The 20934-nt window shown below is 43.1% G+C and overlaps 2 protein-coding genes across 12 annotated transcripts in view; one reads left to right on the forward strand and one right to left on the reverse strand.

The window, feature by feature from the left end:
* GPN1 (GPN-loop GTPase 1) overlaps positions 1 to 20256 on the reverse strand; it is a 127517-nt gene extending 107261 nt beyond the window's left edge. For 2 of the 3 annotated variants that reach the window (XM_077812222.1, XM_077812223.1), the window contains exons 1-7: positions 20046 to 20256; positions 19833 to 19926; positions 16953 to 16992; positions 10925 to 10991; positions 7607 to 7644; positions 3629 to 3707; positions 3431 to 3525 (exon numbers count right to left, since the gene is read on the reverse strand). In XM_077812222.1, coding sequence (XP_077668348.1) covers positions 3431 to 3525; positions 3629 to 3707; positions 7607 to 7644; positions 10925 to 10991; positions 16953 to 16992; positions 19833 to 19926; positions 20046 to 20222 — 590 coding nt within the window. In that variant the 5' untranslated portion in view covers positions 20223 to 20256. The remainder of the gene's footprint in view (positions 1 to 3430; positions 3526 to 3628; positions 3708 to 7606; positions 7645 to 10924; positions 10992 to 16952; positions 16993 to 19832; positions 19927 to 20045) is intronic. The other variant, XM_077812224.1, reaches the window with a different exon arrangement.
* Positions 20257 to 20530: 274 nt separating this feature from the next.
* The window catches only part of ZNF512 (zinc finger protein 512), a 94147-nt gene continuing 93743 nt past the window's right edge, over positions 20531 to 20934 (forward strand). For 7 of the 9 annotated variants that reach the window (XM_077812238.1, XM_077812236.1, XM_077812225.1 and 4 more), the window contains exon 1: positions 20531 to 20661. The gene's annotated coding sequence lies outside the window, so the exon portion shown is untranslated. The remainder of the gene's footprint in view (positions 20662 to 20934) is intronic. The other 2 variants (XM_077812230.1, XM_077812229.1) reach the window with 2 other exon arrangements.

A 20934-nucleotide genomic window follows, 5' to 3' on the forward strand; every position in this document is an offset into this window, starting at 1 on the left:
TACCTAGCTAGATTACTTACTAAAAGTTCTAAGACTCCATTCCTGGTCTATCCCTGGCCAAGCACAGCATACAGACAGACACAGACCCTTTGTTTCTCTCCCTCCTCCCAGCTTTTGAAAGTATCTTGTCCCCTCATTGGTCATTTTGGTCAGGTGCCAGCGAGGTTACCTTTAGCTTCTTAACCCTTTACAGGTGAGAGGAGCTTTCCCCTGGCCAGGAGGGATTTCAAAGGGGTTTACCCTTCCCTTTATATTTATGACAGCATCTCTCTGTAGAACAGCAATTGTCCTGTGTGCATGGCTGAGCTTGACTGATGTTTTCCTATTATTTCAGCTCTACTTGTTATTAACCTTCCTTTTTTATTTTTTTTTTTTGTTTTATTTTGACTCAGGACTTTTATCATGGTTGAGATATTTGTGGACTGACCTATGACCTCAAAATACATACAGACCTGCAGACCCAACTGGACATATTTTTGGATCCATGAACTTTGAGGCACAGTTACTAGAAAGGGGAAGTTCTTTGTTTAGGAATACAGAATTGATAAACTGCATCAGACCTCAGGTCTACCCAGTTTAATATACTGTCTCCAACAGTGGCCAGAACCAGACACTTCAGAGAATGACATAAGAACAGTGCAGCAGGTTTATGTGGAATAATCTATCCCCCATATAAAACTCATCCTCATCTCTAATAGTTAGAGATTGGCTTACGACCTGAAACACAAGGTTTAATATCCCTTTCAAAATTCGTATAGTTATAACAAAAATTCTGAATATTCCTATTAGCCATATAAATAACCAATCCCTTTTTGAATTTTGTTAAATTCTTAGCCTCAGTGACTTCCTCTGGCAGTAAGCTACATAGCTTGATTACATGTTGCATGAAAAAGTAGCCCTGGAGTGGATATCAGCCAGTTAACCTAAAAGACAAACCAGGCGCCCTAATAAGTCTATGGTTCTCATGTAAGATTTATTGAGCATTGTCCTTAATGAAATCTGCTTTATACTCCTGGTTCAGCAACTTCTATTTACTGTGGTTGTTCAATTTTTATTTCCATTTTAATGTCTTATTTTCAATCATAAGAAAAACTTTTGCAAAAAGGGGAATCTTGCAGCATATTCAGAAAACGGTGGGTGTGACATTTTTTGTACAAAGTATGCCTTGTGAGTATCATTCTAAAAGTCTTAATCTCCTAGACATTAATATCTCGTTGAATTGTATGTGCTATCATTGTATGTGAAGTTATAAAGTTTGACTGTGTATGTGTTACTAAGACATGTTGTGGGGTTGAACACACCCACAAGTAGCCTTTCAGGTAAAACAGTAAAAAGGCCAAACAATGTTAATGGCTTATTAAGGAAATGCACACAAGCACAAGGATTAACCCAGAACTGTGTACAATAAAAACCTCTCAGAGATAGCACTACACAATGGGAACTGTTTGACCCGGGTCACAGCAAAAGAGCTTTCCAACAAGTGAATAAAAGGGAAAAAACGACATCATAAAGGGACCTCGCTCTCCCTACAACAACACAGCTGAAAATATCTGAGAAATAAAGACTAAACGGGGGAAATGATGATCCCAGGCTAAGGGATTTCTAGCCTGTGTATAAAAACCTGGGAAACCCAAGCTGCAAAGCCAAGGCAGCTTGTGTCTTAAAAATCTGCTAGCCTGTTTATCACTCAGGATAAGAATTTGCTAATTCATATCCTACCTATCCAGTATGTTAAACTCAGTTTGCTGTTTTGTTTATTTACTAGGTAATCTGCTTTGATTGGTTTGCTATCACTTGAAATCTATACTTCTGTTGTTAATAAACTTATTTTATGTTTTAATTCAAACCAGTGTGCGTTAAACTAAGGTGTCTTGTGGTAATCAAGCTGAGATTTTCCCAAGTGTGCATGGTCCTCTTCACATTGAGGGAGAGGAGGACTGGGTGTTAAACCCATATACTGGCCAAATTTGATCAGGGCAGGATGGTCCTGATCTGGGGTCCTAGGCTGGAAGGCTGGTGGTTAAAAAGCCTGCATATGATTGCAGCAAAGTGTGTCCCTACCTGGGTGAATGCTGGTGAAAATGCAAGCTTGAAGGGCTTTACAACTTGTCACAGCAGCACAGTGTGAGGGGGAGCCCAGGCTGATGGGTCAGAGGGCTCAGTGGTACCCCAATTCCAGGTGGCACTCTGGGGGGAAACCCATCACAGTGGGATTCAAGCTCAATCTTTTCCCCACCATACAGGGCCCTCTGTAAAGAGCACACTACCGTCAGCTCTCAGGAGCTTTCCCCCGGTACTGTTAGCCCCATTTTCCCTGAGGGATGCAGCTTTCTTGATGGGTCATGAAGACAGAGAGTTCTGTCTCTGCTGATGCTTTGTGTGTATAAAAGATCTTCTGCACTTTCCACAGTATGCATCCGATGAAGTGAGCTGTCGCTCACGAAAGCTTATGCTCAAATAAATTGGTTAGTCTCTAAGGTACCACAAGTACTCCTTTTCTTTTTGCAAATACAGACTAACATGGCTGTTACTCTGAAACCTGCACAAACTGAACGTTCCTGTATCTGGAACTAAAGAGGAAGACAACATGGCATTTCAAATAACTCCTCCAGGAGGCGACAAATGTGTGAACTGCTGTGGCTACATACTCCAAGGGGCAACGATGAAGCATCCTGACAAGATGTCAGTAGATGCAACAATTACTTTGCCACTTTGTCCAAGATTACCAGTAGTACTCAAACATCATTGACCTTGACAAAAAGCAGACCAGATGCCTTTAATGAAAGAACTACTGAGTATCCTGGCTAGCAAACAAAATATTTCTGCCCTCCCACTATTAGCATAGGACTCTTGCCTGGGCTGAGTTTGCAAGAGATCAGTATCTTGATGAAGAGCAGACATTATGACCTCTCAGACTGTACTGATTTCTGGACATTCTCCAGACCAGAGGAAAAGCTCTGTGTAGTTTGAAAGCTTGTCCCTTCCACCAACAGAAGCTGGTCCAACAAAAGATTACCTCACCTACCTTGTCTTGCTCATATCATGGGACCAACACAGATATAACAACACTGCAAACAACTGATTTCACATAGCACCTCTCAACCTCTTCAAGAGGTCTCAAATACTGGGGAGAGATATGGGTGGTACTGAGCCTTGTGAAAGTCCACAAGGGATTTTTAGGGGTGAGGAGCAGCTGCTTGTCGGAGTTCTCACAGGTCCTGGTTGAGAAGAATGATTGAATCTGTCAGTGTTGCACTGTTTTCTTTGGGTAAAAACATTGTGAGTGAGATATGAATGGTCAAATCCAATAACTTTGTTCCAATTTAAAGATCTTTTCAAGAAATGTGGGCTCCCTCATTTCTTTGTGAGGATAAGACAGACAGCATTTTGAAAAGATACACATTTGATTTCTGAACCTATGATTTCTTACCTGCAAGCATATAACATGTTAGACATAAAGGTGATAGGGTTGGTGCTGCGAGATGTGTCCATCACATAAACGACAACTGAAGGAAAAGTGGAAGCCTGAAAGAACAGGATAAAACAAGTTTTAGTTAAGTAAAACGTGTCATTCTGCAACCACCTACCCCAGCCAGCCTCACTCTGATGTTGTGCAAAAAACACTTACCAGTGCCTCAGTGATGATAGTGCCTGAGGCTGACCAGGTGAACACCTCAATCTGTCCTGGTGTATCAATAAGAACATATCTGTGAAGAAGGCAACCACCACAAACAAAGGAAGAATTAGTCAAAAGTAGGGCTGTCAAGTGATTAAAAAAATTAATTGTGTGATTAATCACGCTGTTAAACAATAATAGAATACCATCTATTAAATACTTTTGGATGTTTTCTACATTTTCAAATATACTAATTTAAATTACAACAGAATACAAAGTGGACAGTGATCACTTTATACAAATATTTGCACTGTAAAAATAAAAAATAGTATATTTAAATTCACCTAATACAAGTACTGTAGTGCAATCTCTTTATAATGAAAGTTGAACTTACAAATGTAGAATTATGTACAAAAAATAACTGCATTCAAAAATAAAACAATGTAAAACTTTAGAACCTACAAGTCCACTCCGTCCTACTTCAGCCAAACAAGTTAGGTTACAATTTACAGGAGATAATGCTGCCCATGTCTTGTTTACAATGTCACCTGAAAGTGAGACCAGGTATTATCATGGCACTGTTGTAGCTGGCATCGCAAGATATTTACATGCCAGATGCACTAAAGACTCATATGTCCCTTCATGCTTCAATCACCATTCCAGGAGATATGCGTCCATGTCATCAGCATGACGACAGGTTCTGCTAGATAACAATCCAAAGCACAGCAAAGCGACGCATGTTCATTTTCATCATCCGAGTCAGATGCCACCAGCAGAAGGTTGATTTTCTATTTTGGTGGTTCAGGTTCTGTAGTTTCCACATCAGAGTGTTGCTTTTTTAAGACATCTGAAAGCAATCTCCACACCTCGTCCCTCTCAGATTTTGGAAAACACTTCAGATTCTTAAACCTTGGGTCGAGTGCTGTATCTAGCCTTAGAAATCTCACATTGGTATCTTCTTTGCATTTTGTAAAATCTGCTGTGAAAATGTTCTTAAAATGAACATGTGCTAAATCATCATCCAAGACTGCTATATGAAATATATGGCAGAATGCCAGTAAAACAGAACAGGAGACATACAATTCTCCCCCAAGCAGTTCAGTCACAAATTTAATTAACATATTTTTTTAAACGAGCAGCATTAGCATGGAAGTATGTCCTCTGGAATGGTGGCCGAACACGAAGGGACATATGATTGTTTAGAATATTTGGCACATAAATACCTTGCAAACAAAAGTGCCATGCAAACATAAGAAGCAGTCAGCAGTATCTCCCGTAAATGGAACAAACTTGTTTGTCTTGGCAATTGACTGAACAAGAAATAGGACCTAGTGGACTTGTAGGCTCTACAGTTTTATATTGTTTTGTTTTTGAGTGCAATTATGTAAACAAAAAAAAAATCTACATTTATAAGTTACACTTTCACGATAAAGAGATTGCACTACAATACTTGTATGAGGTGAATTGAAAAATACTATTTATTTTATCATTTCCACAGTGCAAATATTTATAATAAAAAATAATACAAAGTGAGCACTGTACACTTTGTATTCTGTGTTGTAATAGATATCAATATATTTGAAAACGTAGAAAAACATCCACAAATATTCAATAAATGTCAACTGGTATTCTATTGTTTAACAGTGCAATTAATTTTTTTAATCGCCGTTAATTTTTTTGAGTTAATCACGTGAGTTAACTGCAATTAATCGAGAGCCCTCGTCAAAAGCACAAGCTCCTGGTGATTAGCCTAGCAAAAAGATGGGGACAGCCAGATCATGTGAATTTTTGTTACAGCTCAGGGAGATTTCTCCCAAAGCATTCCAAGACTTAGGGCTTGTCTACACTGGCACATTTCTGCACGGTAAAGCAGCTTTCTGCCTCAAACGACCACTCTGCTCATTGTTTTGAACTCGGCTGCCCTAGAGACCTACTCCCCTCCCCTTTCAAAGCACCCTTTCTCACAGCAACAGTTCTCACAGCTGTTGCATGCTGATCTGCTCTGGGACACAAAGCAAACCATTAATGTGGAATACTCTGTTGAACACAGGGGGAGGGAGGGAGGGAGGCAGGAAGGTGAGCGCATTTGATTGCTGTGCAGAGAGTCCAGGGAGGGAAGCTGGAGCTGATGTCGGGGTTTCCCCTCCCCCAGGACTGGCTGCTTCCTGCTGCTGTCTGAACTTAAAAGACAGTATGCTGACACACACTCTGTCCCCCAAAACATCCTGTCTCTCTCCCCACCTACATACACACACTCCCTGTCTCACACTCTCCCCTCTCCTCCCCCATATCCCTTCAGCTGAAAAGAAGCCGGCAACGTAGTAGGATGCCCATGTGTCACGGAGTCACCAGGTGATGCTCTGGAACTACTCCATACGAAGCCAGTCAGGACTCTGGGGGAGCCTCCTCTCTCTGAGCATACTGTCTCCAGGGCAAGAAGCTTACACAGCTTCGACCATCCTGGGTCTGACCTCGGAATATTCAGCATCCTCTTTTCACACCGTGTGCTTTCCACAGCAAGTCTGCACCGGTGGTGCTCCTGGGGAAGCCAGAGGGCCCAGCACCCCAACTCTGCAGTCAGACATGTCTCTCAGCCAGCGTAAAACAGAAGGTTTATTCGTAGACAGGACCACAGCATAGAACAGAGCTTGTTATTACAAACATCAGTGACTTTCAGCCAAGTCCACCTTGGGAATCCTGGGCCAGATGCCCTGGATTCCTCCGCTTCCAGGTCCCCCAAGCGGATTGCCAGCCTCCAGCCCCTCCTCCTTCTCTCGATTCCCGGGCCAAAGGTGTCACCTGGTTGCACCCCCATCCTGGGTCTCAGGTTACATAGCTGCAAATAGCTGGGCAGTCTCACCTGCCCTGCGGGCCTCAGCAAAATCACATACCCAATTCCCACCACCTAACTATTGGTGCAGTACCCAGGGAAACTAAGGTCCACACAGTATTAGTATAGGACAGTAAGACTCATATGCAACATAGCAAAATGAATAAAACCCCACTTCGTCACACTACTGAACAATGGGATTGGGAAACCTGCATCATGTGATGCTGTGCCTGCCCCATGAGGCATTGCAAACCGCTCCCAAAGCACCGTGCGGCCAGTTGCACAGTGAGTTAGCTACCACAATGCACTGCTGTCTTTGCCATTGAAAGAGCTGCTAGTGTGGATGCGTTCCAGCATCACAAGGTGCACAGCATGGACACGCAACAGCGGTTTAATTCCAGCGTTTTAATAAAAGTGGTATAACTTGTGGCACAAGAAACTTGCCAGTGTAGACATACCCTTTGGAAAGGACCTGAAAAATCTCCTGCACTGAAGGTGCCAGCAAAAGGTCATTACTGTTCTCTGCAGATTACATTTAAATGATAGAGTCAAAAGCATCAACATAACAGGTACTTAGACTGTAAACTCTTGAGAACAAAAACCGATTCCCTATGTTTACACATCATGTAGAACAATGGAGCTTATATGAATTGTATTAAGGGAGCTTTGCAATGAACAGACCTCTTCTCTAACAACTTCGAACTGTTAGCGTTTGGACTATATCACAGAGGACATCAATTTAATTACCCATCAAATTCCAAGTCTTTTGTTTAGATATCTTCAATATTGAGGGTGAAGGAAAACCAACAAGCAGGTGGCACTGAACTCTCCCCCCCACCGTCCCATGGACCTTACAGAAGAAAAAAGATAAAATTACCAGTCTTGTACCGGGAAAGCAGAAGAGACGTGTACGACCAGGAGAATGAGTCTCCTCTGGTTACTGGAAGCTTGTGGTTCTGCTTCAAGCTGTAGCTCTTTTCTCAAGCACGACACACCTAAGTAGCAGACTGTTCCTACACCTGGATATATACAAATCTTTCACAGCACAAGACTGATAATTTCAGACAGCTTTCCTCAAGTAAAGACCCTGTACTGGAACTCTTTCAAGTGGCTTTCCTAGAGGGATTTCAGAATAGTATATTCTTTTGGAATTTACTCACTGAGATGTGTTCTGCCGCTTTTCAATAAACTTCATCACCTGATTGGAAAGAAAAGGAAACAATAATAGGCTTTTAATTTAGATCCAGTACAAAACAAAGACTATGCTCTTTATTCAGAGATAAGCTTTAACTTCAAATTAAGTTGTTTTGACTATATATGTACACCAAGGAATGCTAAAGTTAAAAACCCAAGCATTTAAAAAATATAGAAATTAACTGTTAAGAGAAAGTGGATAAGTACTCAACCATTGCATAACTAAAATCAACCTTAACTCTGCCCATATCATAATTAGAGAAATTGTACAAGGAAGGCAATCATTTCCCACTCTTCATTAAGAGTCTCATCTTGTGTGATGTGGTTTGGTTCAATGCCTCATTGAAGGTCCTCAGCATTTCACTAGATCACGTCCTGTGATTCCAGATGGAAGCCAGTTTTCAAGATTCATTAGACAGAGCTAGCAAGTCTCCATATACAAGCGTCAGATGCCCAGAAATAAGAGCACATACATGAAAAGGACAGAAAGCAGAATGGTGTCAAAGCAGAACACATAATATCAAAGACAAGTATGTATGAAAATTACACAATTGATGTTCTGTGGTGTGCATTTTCTATACTCTACACACAACGAGAAGCTGGCATCTCTCTGGGAGTAGAGCTAAGGCAGACTGGCTACTTTACCATGGAACCTCCAAATTTTCAAAAGTTTGGGTTTCTTGTATCTTTAGTCTTAACTCTGAATATCCTGGGTTTCTACATGTTAGGGTTAAAACGTACCCAACATTCTGGAAAGCTAATAAACTCAAACCACTGATATATGCCTGCAAACTTAACTTCATCTTAAAGAAGTTCATTGTGATATAGCAACATCTTAAATATCTTTAACTTAAAGGTAGTATTTTGTTGGAGGTTTTTTTTAAAAAAAAAATAAACAAAATAAAAAATTCAAGGCTTAGGAGTGCCACCATATCCTGGCTATTGCTAGATATTACAGCCCTACGGAAGCTAATAAGAACATAAGAATGGCCATACTGGGTCAGACCAAAGATCCATCCAGCCCAGTATCCTGTCTACCGACAGTGACCAATGCCAGGTGCCCCAGAGGGAGTGAACCTAACAGGTAATGATCAAGTGATATCTCTCCTGACATCCATCTCCACCCTCTGACTGACAGAGGCTACGGACACCATTCCTTACCCATCCTGGCTCACCGCCATTAATGGACTTAACCTCCATGAATTTATCCATTCTCTTTCAAACCCTGTTATAGTCCTAGCCTTCACAACCTCCTCAGGCAAGGAGTTCCACAGGTTGACTGTGCACTGTGTGAAGAACTTCCTTTTGTTTTAAACCTGCTGCCCAATAATTTCATTTGGTGGCCTCTAGTTCTTATATTATGGGAACAAGTAAATAACTTTTCCTTATTCCCTTTCTCCACACCACTCATGATTTTATAGACCTCTATCATATCCCCCCTTAGTCTCCTCTTTTCCACGCTGAAAAGTCCTAGCCTCTTTAATCTCTCCTCATATGGGGCCGTTCCAAACCCCTAATAATTTTAGTTGCTCTTCTCTGAACCTTTTCTAATGCCAGTCTATCTTTTTTGATATAAGGAGACCACATCTGTACACAGTATTCAAGATGTAGGTGTACCATGGATTTATATAAGGGCAACAAGATATTCTCGGTCTTATTCTCGATCCCTTTTTAAATTATTCCTAACATCCCATTTGCTTTTTTGACAGCTGCTGCACACTGGAGAACTATCCACGATGACTCCAAGATCTTTTTCCTGATTAGTTGTAGCTAAATTAGTCCTCATCATATTGTATGTATAGTTGAGGTTATTTTTTTCCCATGTGCATTACTTTACATTTATCCACATTAAATTTCATTTCCCATTTTGTTGCCCAATCACTTAGTTTTGTGAGATCTTTTTGAAGTTCTTCACAGTCTGTTTTGGTCTTAACTATCTTGAGCAGTTTAGTATCATCTGCAAACTTTGCCACCTCGCTGTTTACCCCTTTCTCCAGATCATTTATGAATAGGTTGAATAGGATTGGTCCTAGGACTGACCCTTGGGGAACACCAATTACTCCTCTCCATTCTGAAAATTTACCATTTATTCCTACCCTCTGTTCCCTGTCTTTTAACAAGTTCTCAATCCATGAAAGGATCTTCCCTCTTATCCCATGACAACTTAATTTACGTAAGAGCTTTTGATGAGGGACTTTGTCAAAGGCTTTCTGGAAATCTAAGTACCCCCCTTGTCCACATGTTTGTTGACCCCTTCAAAGAACTCTAATAGATTAGTAAGACATGATTTCCCTTTACAGAAACCATGTTGACTTTTGCTAATGAGCTGCAGTTTCCCCAATTTTCCTTTGCTTCATACTGCTTTGTAGAGTTTATATACAAACTGCAGTGTTCTCATTTCTCCTCTGTTTTTCTTACTCTGCATAGGATTTATGATGTACTTGTCAAACCATGCAAACTTCATACGGTAACTATCTTGTTACTAAACTATGTTCCAGATATTAATCATGTTTAACTGTATTACTGTAAACATTCAAAACTTCACATTGTTTTAGCTATAGGATTCCAAGACGCTTCAAGGAAAATTTTGAAAATGGCTGAATTTTTAAGCAAACTTAAAAATGGTTAGGCGAATTGCCTTCAAACATCCAAAAAATAATTTAAGAAGGAAACACGCACAAAAATACATTTCCCAAGCAAAGTTACAAAATAAGAGAATACAGGGCTTAGACTGTCTGCTACTCTATGTTTGCACAGTGCCTAGCATTATGAGCTCCCATTCTTGGTTGGTCCTTTGGCACTACCATAATAAACATGATTAATAACAACAACAACAATCAGGGGACATGGCTGCAAACACATCTATTATCTCTCCATAACGTTTTCCCCGCTCACTTTAAACCAGGTCATCAGAAGTTAGGGAGAAACACATCGCTGCAGTACTGCTGCTTTCTATTTGCCAAGTGGAGCGGGCAGAGGTGCCAGTTGTTTGCACCCTTCCAGTCTGTACCCCTGAGACATTTTAGTCTCACAGCAGCAAATCCCTGGATCAAACTCAATTTAATATTACTCAGTTTACTAGATATGTGGTTCAATGCAGCAGACACACTTATCCTGCCTCAAAGCAATTACTTTTTACTGCAGCTTCTAACTTCTCTTCTCAGTGAAACTATGCCCTCTGCAATTCCACATGTGGAAGAGTGCGAAACTGGCTTGTAAATTACATGCTGCCTCTTACTAACATACAGCACAGCCTCATATAATAAGAACAAAGAGCTTGGTACCTGATCAAATCTTGTAGCAAAGAGATTGAGAGAAGTCACTATTCCACCATTTGGGCCCAGACCATATCTGCACACACAGCTCAGAAAAGCAGAAGGTTATAGAAATGTTAATAGGCTTTTTTCCCAAACCTGGTACTACTTGTTTGTTTACAGAGTCCAAGAATATGCTAGACACCTAACAGTAACAAGTAAGAGAAAAAGCCCCTGCCTTGGAGAGTTTACAATCTAATTTCCTAGGTGATGTAACCAAATAAACGATAGGAAAGGACAGTGTTTTCATCAGTACATTGTAAAGAACTTTACATCATTATCCCATTTTTCATATGGGAAACTGAGACACAGAGCAGTGAAGTGACTTGCCCAACATCACCCAGCAGGCCAGGAATTGTCCCAGTCCAGTGGTCTCTTCACTAGGCCACACACTTGCTTTGCGTTTCTGTAGCAGGGTGCTGGTGCAAAAGCACCTAATTAGCCCCTGCACAGTCAGCTCCAATCAGGGGAAACAGATGGAAAAGGCCTGATGCCGGGCTGAGGATTGGCAACACCTGCTGGCCTGACAAGCCAAAGGCTATAAAGACTGGGAGGGAGCCAGAAGGCAGGGGGCAAACAGGGAGAAGTCAGTCAGGGAGGGAACTGGAGGCCTCCCAGCTGAAGGCTGGCTCTGCCTGTAAAGGAGATTAATCCTGTAAAACTTGTACATAGATGGACACTGGTGGTGGGACGAAGTTAATAAAGACATGGGTGTTGCACAGCCCTGGAGCCTCTCTGAGCCTTATTGGGAGGGCAAGCGGGCCCCAGGAAGAGGGGCGGGTCATGCACCCTGTTACAGTTTCCTAACCACTCTTCTGTCCATTTTGTTACAGTGGAATGGGGATAACGGCCATGCTTAGAAACGTCTGAAGTGTGTAGCTGCTAACAGGGTCAGTCAGAGAAATCTTGTACATGGTCTATGTCCCAAAATCTTAACAGTTGTTACATCGTTGTTACAGTAATTTTAAGCATTAAAAATCCAAAGTCTGTCTCTCTCTCCTTCTCCAAGCTCTTCCCAACCATTCCCTGAAACATTTTGCCTTCCCATTGGTTCCAGCTCACTCTGCCCGTCCCATGTCATTAAGCCATTAATTAATGCTGCAGAAGCCATTACCATGCAAGAAGTTCCTCCTTGGAGCCGACAGGAACCCGTCTCATTCTTCCCCAGGTTCTTTCCAAGTGGGCCACCTCCCCACCCTCTCCCGAGCCCCTCAACTCTTCCCATTCCACCTATCCCCATTTATGCCCTTCCCCCCAAACCTTTCCCCCAGCAAGCATCCATAGGTCTTTTTTTTCATTCAAATATACTTTGACTACATTCCCCCCCAAATGAAAAAAAAAACCCTGAAAGAATTAAATTTTAGCAAAATGTCTTCAGATCTTTTTGAGTTTTCTGGCCTAGACTGAACTCAAATTGACACCGGCTGAGTGGGCTGGGATCAAAGACTACTGCTTATTCTTTTGAGGTGCAGTGAAATTTTCCTTGCTTCAAACTCCTTTTGCTCCTCGGTCCACGTATGTTCAGCATAATCCATTTAGTTCATGAGCATTAGGCACATGCCTACAATGAGATATAAATGCTCTGATTTTTTGGTCCCCCAAAAGGCTAGGGGTATCATGCACTTGGCAGAGGTAACTCCTGAGTGACTGAGACCCTGGTGTTATGATCTCAGCCCTAGTTTGATCCTTATCTGTATGCAAAAATACAATGGCAGAATGCATGAACCCTAAAATCTGTTTTTGGTCTTTTTGGGTGGGAGGGAAGCTGTAGGTGAGGAACCGCTTTGTGAAATGACCAAAAATCTGGATCACTAACCCTGTCCCACGCCCCCATGAGGTATAAAAATGTTCAAGGCTATTCAAGTAATTGTGCAGATTTTAGAGCACTTGAGAGTCAAACTTCAAACTGAAAGCTAATATAAAAGTTAACTATAGCAGACCTGGCAGTCCGCTATACTGTACGCTACAAGCACTAACTCTAACTCATCGATACCTACACTATTTCATACCACCATTCTTCCCAGAAATCAAATATCCATAATAAAAGATCAGGCAAATAATAAAAAGCCCATCAAGTCAGGTGTTCAGTCTCCAGTAGTGATCAATGCTGGATGCTGTAGAGACAGCTATAACCCTCTCCTTGCACCTAAATCCCAATTTCCATCTGAAGAACATAACATAAAAAACGGCCATACTGTGTCAGACCAAAGGTCCATCTAGCCCAGTATCCTGTCTTCCCACAGTGGCCAATGCCAGGTGCCCCAGAGGGAATGAACAGAACAATCAAGTGATCCATCCCCTGTCGCTCATTCCCAGATTTTGGCAAACAGAGGCTAGGGACACCATCCCTGCCTATCCTGGCTAATAGCCATTGATGGACCTATCCTCCATGAAGTTATCTAATTCTCTGTTATAACCTTGGCCTACATCCTTTGGCAAGGAGTTCCACAGGTTGACTGTGTGTTGTGTGAAAAAATACTTCCTTTTGTTTTAAGCCTGTGGCCTATTAATTTCATTTGGTGACCCAAGTTCTTGTGTTATGAGAAGCAAATAACATTTCCTTATTTACTTTTTCCAAAATAGTCATGATTTTATAGACATCTATCATATCCCCCCTTACTCATCTCTTTTCCAAGATGAAAAGTCCCATTCTTATTAATCTCTCCTCATATGGAAGCCGTTCCATACCCCTAATAATTGTTTTTGCCCTTTTCTAAACCTTTTCCAATTCCAATATATCTTTTATGAGATGGGATGACCACATCTGCACACAGTATTCAAGATGTGGGTGTACCATGGATTTATATAGAGGCAATATGATATTTTCTGTCTTATTATCTATCCCTTTCTTAATGATTCCCAACATTCTGTTCACTTTTTTGACTGTTGCTGTACATTGAGAGGATGTTTTTAGAACTATCCACAACCCCAAGATCTCTTTCTTGAGTGGTAACAGCTAATTTAGAACCCCTCATTTATATGTATGGTTGGGATTATGTTTTCCAAAGTGCATTACTTTGCATTTATCAACACTGAATTTCATCTGCCATTTTGTTGCCCGGTCACCCAGTTTTGTGAAAACCTTTTCTAGCTCTTTGCAGTCTGCTTGGGACTTAACTATCCTGAGTAGTTTTGTATCATCTGCAAATTTGGCCACCTCACTGTTTACCCCTTTTTCCAGATAATTTTATGAATATTTTGAATAGGACTGATCCCAGTACAGACCCCTGGGGGACACCATTATTTACCTCTCTCCACTCGGAAAACTGATAATTCATTCCTACCCTTTGTTTCATATCTTTTAAATCAGTTACTAATCCATGAGAGGACCTCCCTCTTATCCCAAGACAGCTTACTTTGCTTAAGAGCCTTTGGTGAGGGACCTTGTCAAAGGCTTTCTGAAAATCTAAGTACACTATATCCACTGGATCCCCCTTGTCCACATGCTTGTTGACACCCTCAAAAATTCTAATAGATTGGCGTGGCATGATTTCCTTTTACAAAAACCATGTTGACTCTTCCCCAACAAAAATGTTCATCTATGTCTGACAATTTTGTTCTTCACTATAGTTTCAACCAGTTTGCCCAGGGGGGCGGGGGTGGGAGAGAGCCACAGATGTTTGGGGCGGGAGGGGAGGGACCAGGCCGGGTGGCATAGGACCCCCGTTGGTGCTGGGGGTGGTGGAGGGGGAATGGACTGGCAGGGGCTTCCTACCCTGCTCCACATCCCTGCAGCTCCTAGGCAGCAGAGGGAGCAGGGCAGGAGCTCCACTATTCCCACAAAAAGCACCAGCTGCGGCAGATCCCATTGGCTGGGAACCGCAGCCAATGGGTGCTGCAGGGGCGGAGCCTGCAGATGCGGACAGCATAGAAACCCCCCCCCAACCCCTTCATTGCCTCAGAGCTGCAGTGGGGCCATGTCAGTGGGAGTTAGGGAGCCCCTGACCCCGAGGTAAGCGTCCTGTCCCCACGCAGCCTCCAACCCCCTGCTCCTAGCTCTGAGTCCCCCCCACACACACCCAGACTGCTGCTGCTGGCCTAGGGGCAGCCCCTGAGCCAGCACCAGCTGCTGCATCAGTCACAGAATCCGTGACAGACTCGCAGCCTTCGTCATTGCTAGTCATTTGGTACAGAAGATGATTTAAATGATAGGTTACAAACTACAGTTAGTAGTTCTGCAATTTCATATTTGAGTTCCTTCAGAACTCTTGGTGAATACCATCTCATCCTGGTGATTTATTACTGTTTAGTTTACCAATTTGTTCCAAAACCTCCTCTAATGACACCTCAATCTGGGAGACTTCCTCAGATTTGTCATCTAAAGAGAATGGCTCAGCTTTGGGAATCTCCCACAAATCCTCAGCTGTGAAGACAGATGCAAAGAATTCATTTAGTTTCTCCACAATAGCCTTATCTTCCTTGAGTGCTCCTTTAGCCTCTCGATTGTCCAGTGGCCCCACTGGTTTTTTAGCAGGCTTCCTGCTAAAAGTAAAATTTTGCTATTAGTTTTTGAGTCTTTGGCTAGCTGTTTTTCAAATTCTTTTTTGGCCTTCCTAATTATAATTTTACACTTCATTTGCCAGAATTTATGCTCCTTTCTATTTTCCTCACTAGGATTTAACTTCCACTTTTTAAAGGATGCCTTTTTGTCTCTCACTGCTTCTTTTACTTTGTTGTTTAGTCATGGTGGCACTTTTTTGCTTCTCTTACTACGTTTTTTAATTTGGAGTATACATTTAAATTGACTCTCTAGTATGGTGTCTTTAAAACATTTCTATGCAGCTTGCAGGGATTTCACTTTTGGCACCGTACCTTTTAATTTCTGTTTCACTAACTTCTTCATTTTTGTGTAGTCCCCCTTTCTGAAATTAAGTCTTAAACACTAACCACATACCCCACCAAAAACTACTAGTCACACCTAAACAATAGCTAGGAGTCTAACCTCAAGTACTCGTTATCCACACTTGCACTACGTACAAATGTTAAATAATCCACATCAAAAGCCTTACTTCATTTTCATTTATGAAAGCCAGACTTTAGTATTCTTACCAGGGTGCCAGCTCTGGACCCTGCACAGGGACTCCGTCTTTTACATCAACTATTGACCAGTGGGAGAGAAATCTGAAGCCCTCTCCACACTTTCCATTCTTGTTTCTGGAAAGAAGCAGCTGTTTTACCTCTTCCCAAACACCCCTTCAGATCAGGCCACTGTGGTACTGCAGGGGCACTCTCTCCCCTCCATACTCTAGTTTTAATTCCTCCTTCCAAGCAAATATCTCCACTCATGTTAATTTCACTCTGCTGCTGCTTGAAAAAAATCACTGCACTGCAAGAGACTCTAGAACCGTGGCCTAAACATTCAAGAAGATAGCAGCGTTTCAGCCTATGTTCGGTAAACAATATGGAAAGTTACTCTTCTAAACTACAATGGATAGAAACTTCTTTAAAAAACCCACTGCTTAAATCCTGCAAAAATTGATCCTTTAGTCTCCCTCACTATGGAGAAGTAGGAGGGTGTTTGGTGGGGGTTGTTTTTTTTCCCTTAGACACACAGAATTGGGTTTGCAGGCTGGCACGACCAAAGAAGCGAATACCTGCTCCTATCCCTGTTGCTTTTGAGAGGGCAGAGAACTGACTGGGCATAAAATCACTGGCACAAAGTGCAAATCTTCATTCCCCAAGCACTACAACAGTAGGTCTGGGGCAGATATTACTACAGGAAGGAAACAAATGATCTAAGTGGCATGATGACCTTATTACACATTTTCATTCTAACTTCACATCCCAGGAGCAGCCAACAAGCAAACCAAAGCCCTCATTTTCCAACCTACCCAGCCCAACCAGTATCCTGTGTTAAATTCTCACTGTCTCTGGCTACATTTTACCCATGAGCAACCCCAAAACAATTCTCTCTGTTTTGCCCAGTGTACAGAGATGGTCGTCTGTGTCTGTAGGAGTTGAGTATGCAGAGGTGATCTTAAGCAAAGGAAAAGGATACTGTTTCATGACTTCTTTGTACTTCACTGTGTCTCTGATATCTAGAAAACAATAAAGTGATAAAGTAACAACTGAATAAATTATAATAATGTGATGAGAGGGGAAAGACAGCTCTCCAGGTGTAAGCATTCCCCCTCCCCTCCCTGCCTCAATGAAGGAAGCCAGTACATGTGGGACTAGTTTCACAGAGGACTTTAATGCTTCATCGACACTAGCCACTCCCACCATACTTGTAAAACATCACATTGATACACGAGACCTCCAAATAGTTTACATGTTTGATAATCACCGTTCGTATTAGATTTGCTTTCAGCAGGGCTAGATCTAAATACGATGGTGAACAGAACATGTGCATTTATCTGAACAGTGAGGAATCCAACACTCTTGACGGCTGTAAAGCGGGATTCTCATACTTCATTGCACCGTGACCCCCTTCTGACAACAAAAACTACTGCACAAACACAGGAGGAGGAACTGAAGCTTGAGCCCAACCCAAGTTCCACACCCACCACTGTGGGGGTAAGGGGCAAAGCCCAGACGATTCAGCCCCAGTCAGGGGGACTGTAACCTGAGCCCCAGTGCCTAGGGCTGAAGTCCTCGAGTTTTGGCTTCAGCCCCGGGCAGTGGGACTTGGGCTTCAGCTTTAGCCCTGGACCCCGGAAAGTCTAAGCCAGTCCTGGTGACCCCATTAAAACGGGGTCCCGACCCACAGTTTGAGAACCACTGCTGTAAAGCAATAATTTATGGTTCTCTACAGCACTGTTTGTTTGTAATCCTCTAAATCCACCCCTCATCTAGCACTGGAAACACTTCACTCCCTCCCATTGCCCACTGTGTTTCTCACTCTCATTTTCTAACCTTTCATTTTTCAGTCACCCACCATCCACCCCTCTGTACTCTCCAGTTCACATTCTTTTGTTACCACTATATCATCTCCTTCCCATGTCACAGAAATATAGGAATTACCAGGATGGATCTGACCAGTAGTTTATTTTAGTCCAGTCACCCACATCTGCCTGTAGTCAATACCGGATACTTTACAAAAAGGTGCTTGACACCCCATAGTTGACAGTTATGGAATAATATGCACAGGGGGAAGTTTCTTCCTAACCTCAGGCAGCTGGTGGTTGTTTTATGCCCTGAAGTAGGAAAGTTTCCATCCCTTTTTAGTCCTAGTGTGATTTTGAATGTGTAAATTATTCATATAGATATAATTCTTTTTTGAATGAATCCTAATCTATTAGCCTCAATAATATTTTGTGTCAAAGAGTTTATGTGCTGTGCAGAAAGTAAAAATTAAACCCCAAGAGCCATCCAAAAATTTACTTTTTAAATAAGTAAATATGATACAACACAATCGGTCAAGACACATCTATCTAAGCAGCCACTTGCTTTCACTGGAACCATGGGCATCCTTCCCCCACCCACCTAAACTTTTGATTTTTTTTCTTTCATAACTTATGTGGGTTTTTTGGTTCACTTAAATCTATTTAGATTTTAAATTCTTCAGGCCAGCAACATCCATTATATCTCTGGAAAGTGCCTGCCCAGTTCTGAGTGCTACGGAAACAACATGTAGTCCATATGCCTAAGCTAGAACACGGCTGTTCCCAGTGATTAAAACAGACTGAAATAGAAGACAGAGCTGTTATGTAGCATTCCCTTACCCAAACCAGGAAAAGGAAGTCTGAAAGCTTCACTCCCTTACACTGTAGAGGGCAACCTGGGGTTAAAGTATCCTCCAATGCTCTGTTTAATCCAATCTGAATATCACAAATGAAGGGCACACCAAACTGAAATAACCTCCACTCATCAAGTGCTTCTTGATAGGCAGTTTATATTTTTTACTTTTTCAGTTTCAAAGTTGAAAATCTTGTTCACTCATTTGTCCCCTTCTGCAATGTCTTTGCATTTCCTTGCACACCAATCCTTAAAAACAGAATGCTCTTCTCTAAATATTCTGAAAGGCTATTAGTCTTGTCCTTCAGCTTCCTCCCTCAAGACTCCTTCTGTGATGCACAAAGGAAGTCACAAATTGAAAATGGCTAAACTAAGTGTCAACTGCCGATCTCTTTTATTTATAAATAAAAGAGAAAGCTTTCAAATGCTTCAGAACCACCTCATGTTACTACTACTCTTGTCCTTCATTCCTCATTTTCTCCATTGTTTGTTACAGCTTCTTCCAAATTAGTCAGCAAACTTTCCAAATCAGGGGCTGTTTACCTGAGCATCTGTACTATGCCCAGAACAATGGGGCTCCAATCCTGACTCAAGCCTTTAGTTGCTTGTGCAATGCAAAAAAATAAATAAACCCTTTTCTCCCTAGTTATACCGCATTAGTCTACCCTAAATAAACTCCCACATTAGCATTCAGACTCTTCCAACAACCCACCTAGCCAACTACCTCACAGCATCCAACTTCCCATTTCTGAACAAAGATATACAAAAACTACAAACGTATTAAGAATACAAAACTTACTAGATGTGCAATTCAGTGTATCTATGATTTTAAAGGGAAACTAGCAAAACCCAGTATTCATCACAACCTGCCTACAACCCAGAGCCCTCTCAATCAGGACCAGGCACAGAGACAGCACTACTAGATAAATCTTTCATGGCTAAGGGAAAAAGAGAAAGAGCTCATTCTGCTCAATCCTCAACTGCATGTGACATTATGAACTGGGAGGTGTTACACTTGCCTTAGAAACGTGACTGGGATGAACAAATAGGCTTAGTAGTCGGAGGAGTCTGTATATTAAACCACCAGTTATTTGCTCTGACTCAGCGCTTCCTATAACAGGGTTGCATGAAAGGGCATCAACAGAGATTGACAAAAGCGCATCTGCCCCAGGAGCCAGAGCGCGCAGCGCGAGCTACTCACCGATGTTGGCTGCAAAAGGCAGCTCGCGCACAGCAGGGTCCAGGTTGACGACGTAGGGCGGGGAATTCTGGCTGTGCAAATGGGCCGTGAGCCTCTGAGGAGGAGGAGAGGGAGAGATCAAAGAAAAGGAGGAGACCTCGCTTCCCCACCCCCCGCAGCCGCCTGCCCCCCGGCCCGGGAGCGGGGCCCCTCCCCCGGCTCTAAGCTCATCACCTGCACCAGGGTGGTTTTCCCAGAGCCTGCCATGCCCAGCACCAGCACGCACACCGGCGGGGCGCAAGACTCGGAGCCAGCTCCCGCCGCCGCCTGCTCCGCCGCCATCTTGCTAATACCGCTTCCGCTTCCGGGACAGATCGAACAGCGCTTCCGGGCCGCCCGCTCCGCCGCCATCTTGCTAACGCCGCTTCCGGAACAGATCGAACAGCGCTTCCGGGCGGGGCGGGCTTCCGGCGGGGGCGCGACTCGCTCCCGGGCTCTGCCTGTCGACAAGGGCTCCCCGCCGCCCCGGCAGTGCCCAGCGCCCCCACCTTTCTCCCACGAGCCTCCCGGCGCGGCCGCGCGAGCCCGCAGAACCGCTTGTCGCCTCCCAGCGCAACAACCTGCGGCGGGATGGGGGGCCGCGGGCGCCCGGCGTGAGCGACGGTTGAGGTGGCCGTGTGGGAGCCCAGCACGAAGAGAGCTTCGTGTCTTCGGGGCAACGGCGAGAATAGAGCTGTGGGGTCACCCCTCCAGCGGATGCCTGAGCAGCGGGGGCCTTGACTGCAAGGGGGTCCGGTGGCTTTACTGGCCACCAGTGGTTGCTGCCTGCGGAAAGAGAGAAGACGGGAAGGTGAGATTGGGGAAGGGGAAGAAAGCAGACGTGAGAGGAAAGGGAAGGAGGAATTCCATGAAAGATCGGGGAGGAGAGGAGTCAGCGCAGAAAGGGGAGAGAAGGATACATTCATTCAAAGAGTCTAAGACCAAGAGGGATCCTTGTGATCATCTACATAAGAACGGCCATACGGGGTCAGACTGATGGTCCATCTAGACCAGTATCCTGTCTTCGGCGGATGCCCATGCCCACTGCCAGACGCTTCAGAGGGAGTGAACAGAACAGGGCAAT

Source organism: Eretmochelys imbricata, chromosome 3 (genome assembly GCF_965152235.1).
Source record: "Eretmochelys imbricata isolate rEreImb1 chromosome 3, rEreImb1.hap1, whole genome shotgun sequence".
In the NCBI taxonomy this organism is placed as follows: Eukaryota; Metazoa; Chordata; order Testudines; family Cheloniidae; genus Eretmochelys; species Eretmochelys imbricata.